General features: G+C 35.2%; 1 protein-coding gene across 1 annotated transcript; it reads left to right on the forward strand.

Annotated features, from left to right (window-relative positions):
- Positions 1-916: 916 nt before the first annotated feature.
- LOC118735982 lies at positions 917-7490 on the forward strand (the record flags this gene model as incomplete). The annotated part of the gene is given in 2 exon segments (XM_036466072.1): positions 917-1128; positions 7355-7490. Coding segments are annotated over 2 exon segments (348 nt in total), but the record flags the coding sequence as incomplete, so codon positions are not given.
- Positions 7491-7538: the final 48 nt, after the last annotated feature.

Consider the following 7538-nt stretch of genomic DNA (forward strand, 5'->3'; position numbering starts at 1 on the left):
CTTATAAAAGAGTATGTGGAATCTTCCATGTGTGAGAAAACGTGGCCCCCTAATAAATTTGTGCGAAAGCTTCACCTTCATATCAAAGAAACTCTTAGAAATTTCAAAAATCACTGAAAATTTTTCAAATCATTTTTTTTTTTTTTATCCACTTTAATGCACTTTTGCAAGTGTGTGCATATTTCGCCCTCCTTGATATCTGACGTTAAAATGTCTCAGGCGTCACCCTACTTCACGTAGCCTTTCAAGCGACTCGCCCTTCACACCTGTTATCCGCTTTTCAATGTTTGCCCCAAATATGGATACACTTTTGCAAAATCTTTGCTGTGGTTTACAAACCACAATGGGTGGTCAAAACTTCGACATGGCAATCAACTCGTAATTTCTGATCAAAGCCAATGCGATACGCCAAAGGGATATGGCACGAAAATTTTAATAAAACTAGCAGAAAAATGGGGTTACCATAAATTCGTGCATAAATATGTGAGCGCAGGTACAGGGCAATAGTTATGTAGAAGCTAATGCCCACTGAACAGCGTTTGCACGTATAAATTGATAACTGCTCAGGCGCTGCAGCATATTCGTTACATTTTACGCTTTTAAGCTGCTACTGTGTCTGATATAACTGCCCTTGCAGTTTCGAAATATTTAAAGTGAAGAAAATTACAACTATTTTGCATTGCTTTTTTATGTCTGCTCCCTTAGGAAGGGTAGTACTCAGCCAGCAATTCAGCTTGCCAGCAGGTGTGGCGTATCAGGTTTTTCGCTCAGCGTTAAAAGTTTTCACTTAACAAAAAAATCAAAGAGTATGCAAAGCTTGACACGGTTACATATGTGCATATACACGTCCAAGTTTCAAGTTTTCATACTTTTGTGGTAGATATTTTTCACATTTCCTACCTTCCTTTTTTTTCAGATTTCATTGCTGGACTCAAGGATGTTTCGGTTACAATACCACAAGCGGTGAAACGAGGCAGCAATGCATTGCTCATATGCAATTACGATATGGAAAATGATACTTTATATTCGGTAAAATGGTATAAAGGACGTCGAGAGTTTTATCGCTATACACCAAAGGAAAATCCGGCAATGAAAGTTTTCCCCGTGGCCGCCGGACTGAATATAGAGGTATGTAAACAGCATTGTTGTTGTAAATAAATACGAATTTTTAGCTTTATAATGAGCACTGTATATGTATTACAAGCCAAAATCAATAGAATCAATCGTGGTGATTTGCACGTGCTTGTGTACATTAGACTGCATCACTCAAAAAAAAAAAAAAAAAAAAAAAATGGTATTGTTTTTCCATTGACATTGTAAAATCTATTATTTTTTAAGATTTGCACAAAAATATTTCGGAAAAATATGACTTACGTGAGCTGGCGTAATTTGAAAATACCCAAAAATTTAGTTTTTTATGAATAAAAATAGTTTTTTTTTTAAGAATTAAAAAAAATAAAGTGAAGACAAAAAAGTTTGCACCAAAATATTAAAAAAAAATTCAACGGAATCATAAAGAATGTACACGAAAAAACGAGTCAACTGTGTTTACTCATCACTTGCGTAAAACTAACTGTAAATAAAATGTATGTATACACATTCATAGGGTATGTTGTCGTTGTTAATTTCGCGTATCTATTTGTAACTTCTGCGTACTCTTCAAAATGTGGGCGGCGAAGTGTGAGCTTTTGGAGAAAATTTTAGTCAAAAAGCATGAAAAAGTATGTGTGAACGAGGAAGCATACCTCCCTTAAGCCCTTAAGCAGATTCGGGGCGCTGAGTTTTATAATGCAACGAAGACAAATGGAGTCCAAGATGCCTTCAAGCTAAAAAGACTGGTCAAGTTCCTTGTTTTTAATTATTTTTTTGCCATAATAAATACTTGGTGTGGCAAGCCATCTGCCCGTGTGGCATGAAAGCAAAAAATCATGACAACGGGCTCCATAAATCAAGAAATTTGTATGAAGGAGTGTTTGCAATATCGTTTTCTGTCGTTCATAAAGCAACATAAAGGCTCAGTTCTATCATGTCCCGATTTAGCATTGTGCCATTACAGCCCCTATGGCGTGTCAGTCACGGGGTATATATTGCTCAAAAGGACCACAACCTACAAAACTGTTCACAATTGCGATCCGTTGAAAATTATTGAAAGAACATTGATAAAAAGGAAAGAAGGCATCAAAAATTATAAGAAATTCAAAATTAGTTGGCAGAGAGAAGCAGATACCGTCACAATAACGGATGTCCATATCCTAATGAGTGGGCTCAAATGTAAATTGCGCCATTTTGTTTATAATGAAGATAATTGAAATAATTTTTTTTTGTTTAATATAGCCACATTTTGTTCTGAATTTCAGAAGCACTCGAAACGATTGAAATGATATTCTAGTGACGATATATTTTTAAATGTTGATTTTAGTCCCCTGAAAGAGATTTTAAGAGCCCTCATTGAATAGCCTCATTGAATTTTACATTTTCTGCTTCATTACAGACGACTCAAGAATATCATTGTACTCCTACACATAATTAGTCGATTCACAAGACGTGCTAAGCGTCGTAAAATCATAAGCAAAAATTTAGTTTATGTAAAACAACGATTAAAATGCTTTAAGAGGATTTTTACTACACCGAAACGTTTTTATCCCTGTCAGTACAGAAAATCAGCCACTGAAGCTAAAAATCTGAAAATTGGTTTCCCGGCAAATTACGGGTCATTGATTTTAAAAGTACAATGAAAAGTTTTATAAAACCCCTAGTTTTACCGTTATTCATCGTCCATTATATTGGACAGTGGTAATCTTTCTTTTTTTGTTTTGCGAAATGTATTTCAAAACTATAAATAACGTTTAACATTCTTTTCGGATCTCAATTCCACCGAAAAATATATAATGTTTTCCTATATATTACACCATTCAATATTGCCTTTTGTGACACTTTTTACTTTTGTGAAAAAAACACGGTCACCTGCAGCCCGAAAATACAGTAAAAGAAACACGGCAAATGAGAATAACTTACTTTTCACAAAACAACTGTTATTTTAAAAACAAATTAAGAAAAAAGAGCTTTAAGTACAAATGAAGTTTGTCCATTATATTGGACGATTGCAATGAAAGGGTTAAACTGATAGAAAACACATAATTACCTCCTCCTACAGCCATTTTAACCGTTATTTTACATACAAAAAATTTAAGTTTGCGATTTTGCGACGCTTATCACGCCTTGCGGAATCCCCTAAGTATATTTCAAACTTGAACCAACAACGGAGACATCTATTATATAGCGATTACGCCTTTATATCGCGATATCATCTGTTCACTGTTCGCTGTATACGTAATAATCAATTAATGAGTTAAACTATCTTATTATGGGTAGTCAATGCTTTAAAGATCACATTTGTGCAATATACCCTGTAAACCAAAGTTCCCGAACTCTTAATGAAATCTATAGGAGTATTTCATTTCTGTAACGATTTTTTTACAAATCTTTAAAGAAAATTGTATGAAGTGGTTGACACGAACTAGTAAAGAAATTTCTGTACGAAAAATAAAGAAAATTCTGAACAAATTCTGCAAGAAATTCTTCATATACCAGCGTTATTTTCATTGCTTTACCGATTTTCTTCCGAAATTTCGTAAAAGAATCGGAGTGTGCACAGCGTATTTAATTTAAGAAAATTCCTCAAAAAATTGGATGCGATCTTTACGAATTCTTTAACATTTTTCTGCAATTCAGAATACTCTGAAAAAATGGTTTGCATTATTTATGGTTTGTATTTATTTATATACATAATTGACAATCAGTTAGCTTAAGTTGCAAATGTGTCCGAGAAAGCGTTTCGAAACATACAAACATACATATGTACATACGAGGGTACTAACAAAAGTTCGGTAAATTGATAAAATTTTAAATGGTTTTAAAAAATCTAAAACTGGTACATTCGTCGTAGTAGTAGTTTCATTCTAAATCTCAAAGCAATTAGTAACAAAGGAGACGATAAAACGTAAAGCTCCTGACGACAGCTTAGACCTTTGAAAATTTTCAATGAACTCCAAACTGCATATGCAATCAACGCACCATTTCTTCAGACCATTTGTAAATGGCTTCATAGATTCCAGGCTGGCTATTCTTCGCTGCGGTATGAGCATCCAGAACGGCGGCCAAAAGCTGATAAAGGGAAAAATTGACTAAAATTCACGAATTATACAAGAAATCGTAGCTAGTGAATTAGGCTTGAATGCGATGGCTGTATCGCGAATATTGCAGAGCAAGTCCACTTCTCAAATCATGGCAACAAATAACAGAAACAGAAATCATGATCTCGGCTTACTTCATTAGAGCAAAACTTTTAGCGGCTATTACTCTAGATAATGGTACAGTAAGTGACAAATGGTAGAAACAAGGAGGAACTGCGCTGATACTTTTTAAACCACGATAATGCCTCAGCTCACACCGCTGCAAAGGCACTTATAACTTTATTTCACTTTGTGGCATCGAATGAATTCGCCCGGTACCATATAACCCGGATCTTGCGCCGCGCAGATCCGGTTATTTTCAAAAGTTTGTGGGGAAGAGTCTTCGGTAGCAATGTAGAGATAATTAATGCGGTTAACATATAACATAAAAAGCTACGAAAACGTGATTTTTAGCACATTTTGAGCAGTGGATCTTCAGATTAAAGAAATGTATTGAAATTAGTGGTGTTTATGTAAAAAAGATGAAAAATAGCAATGATTGATAATAACAAATTAAAATACTTTTGTATTTTTTTTCCAAACAACTTACCGAACTTTTGTTAGTCGCCTCGTACATATGTACATATGTATGTAGTTCGGAGTGGTGCAACAATTGTTGATCAAAGAATGTATTAATTGCATTATAGCCTATGAACGCGTCATTAAGTATACGATTCAATGGTGGCATCGGCACAAATGCAATAAAAACGACAAAAATATACATCGCGAACAGTGCGGTTATGCAATTTAAGTTTTTTACATGCATACATTTATATCTACACAATACATCCCAGTGGCCTTGATTCAAAGTGAACATTTGGATATACATTTACATGCGTGGCTGTAGCTCGGTGCACAAAGATGCTTGCCACTATTTGTTAGCTTTCAGGAGGGTCCGGGTTCAAATGCCGTCAGAAGCTTTTCTTATGTTTCCGAAATATGCAAAAGCATCTGTGAAGTGCAGAACGCAAGCTTACTCCAACGAAAAAAATCTCCAAAGTTGGACTAGTCCGGGACTATCTTACGGTCAGTGTTGATTGGACCGGTCTTTTCCAATGACACGCCAATGCAAAAAATGGCAGGGGAATTATGAGGGACTAGTGCTGGTAACAATAGGGACTATCTGAGGGCTAACCTAGGGTCAGTCTGAATTGCTGCAGGGTACATATATACATATATATATAAATATACAAGAAATGCAATGCTATGTCAGATGACATCAAAAATCAATACACCGTGCAATGTACAGTTGTACTCGTATGTTAATTTGTATATTTATTCTAGGAATATGTGTATGTACATTAGCATTGTTGCAAGTCTACAGTAAATGGTAATCTTCATATGATAAGTACTTGTATACTATTATATTTATGCAAATTAATGCTTTAAATAATTACTTCGCTTTTCAAAACTGGCGAAGACTTACATTTAAACACAAGCATGCATATTTACAGTTTTGTTATTTTTTTGCAATTAACATTATCTACTTTAACTGAAATGATGTTAAATGTGGCAGAAACTGCAAAATATTAATGGTCATGTGCAAGTAAGTACACATTATGTGCATACATTTACATACATCAACAGACATACATATGTATGTTTTTATGTACTTATGCATCAATGGCCAAGCAGGACTGCCGTGATGCATTAACGTCTAATTGGCTGCGACACAAACATTTTAAATGAAAATAAAACAAGTAAAGAAGTATAAGTTCGAGCGAAACCGGACTTTATATGCCCTGCGAACGTATTAGGTATCGTTTTTCTCCTTACTGTAGGATGTTCTTTCCCGATTTCAAATAGACTTAAAGCCATAAACTTGTCAATTAGTATAGTTACATCGTTAGTTAAACTTAACTACAGAAAATTACATAGAAATTGATTGAAAATGGGACCAAGCATTTGGAAATTGATAAAGCAGTTGTCATAATAAATGAACATTAGGGTGGTCCTTAAATGTAGGAAGCAAATTTTTGCATCAGATTTCCTAAGCCTCAGCCCCTACGTCCATGTTACTACTATAATCGCAGATATCACATATCAATTTTGGTCTCAATTGGACCAAAATTCCTTGACTTTAATAGTATCGATTTTTGAGTCCATAGAGGCATCTGGCCTTTGCGACAGGCCTTAACCGACTCCGATCGGGACAAAAATGTATGTACATATATATGATATCTTCGACTGTGGTAGTAACGATTTTGGGTATTAGATGAAAAAATAATAATTTAAATTTTTTGTGTCTCTGTACAGGTACAGATACTTTGCACCCTGTGCGACACGGCTGATATCTGTGGCCGTGCTATTACCAATTGAGGCAGTGAGACTGAAAAAAGTTCACTTGATTTTTAAGGACTAAGCGGCGACTGATCTTAGGTGGGCGGTGCCGCGCCCATTTTTTAAACATTTCATAATGGTATTTTTATGTTAAAATTCTATTTCACATTCCAAATTTTAACAGTTTGGATCTAGCTTTTGAAACATAGGGAGCCGGCCATAGTTATTGCCTGATTTCGCTCATTTTCAATACTAACCAAAAATTGGATAACGGACAACAACCCATATATATAGCGTTGAGATATCTCATATTTTAATAGAGTTATCGTGCCTACGGACTGACAGGCAGACATGGCTTAATCGATTTCAGGTTATGTACCAACTCGTTATGGGCAAATTCAACCGGAATTGCTTTTGTGCATTTTTTGTATAAAAATATATAATAAATTGATTTACATTCCCAAAGCGTATTTAGCTAAATTCCATATTTCCTGTCCCCATCCGCGTACTCACAATAAGTATGGGATAATTAAATTTTGGTACACACTCACATACATACATACATATCTATCCGCGTTCAATTTAAATACCCGCACACACACAAACCATCTAAGGCAAATAAGCACTATAGTATACACAAGCGCACCTGCATACACGCATATGAAAATCTACAAAAACTCAATTAGTGAAATGCATCGACCATAATGAAATATTCAAAACGCATTTAACAAAATTTCCGCTATCATTTTTTTTACATTTTTAGCAAAAAGTTTTCAATTATAATTAACTTATCGCAATTTTTTCATTCCTCTTCCACATGCATTTATTTCGGGTTGCGACAGCGCAATCTCTCCAATCAGAGCCATGTCGTGCTGCTGGCCGTGCCACTCAACATATCCGGAAAGTTTACGTGCGAGATTTCCGTGGAGGCGCCAACCTTCCAGACCGCCATGGTCTCGGGTGAACTGGAAGTTGTGGGTAAGTACACAACACATTTTCATACACACATGCATACATATATGTATG

Source organism: Rhagoletis pomonella, unplaced genomic scaffold, assembly GCF_013731165.1.
Source record: "Rhagoletis pomonella isolate Grant_MI unplaced genomic scaffold, Rhpom_1.0 Rhpom_scaffold_00003, whole genome shotgun sequence".
In the NCBI taxonomy this organism is placed as follows: domain Eukaryota; kingdom Metazoa; phylum Arthropoda; class Insecta; order Diptera; family Tephritidae; genus Rhagoletis; species Rhagoletis pomonella.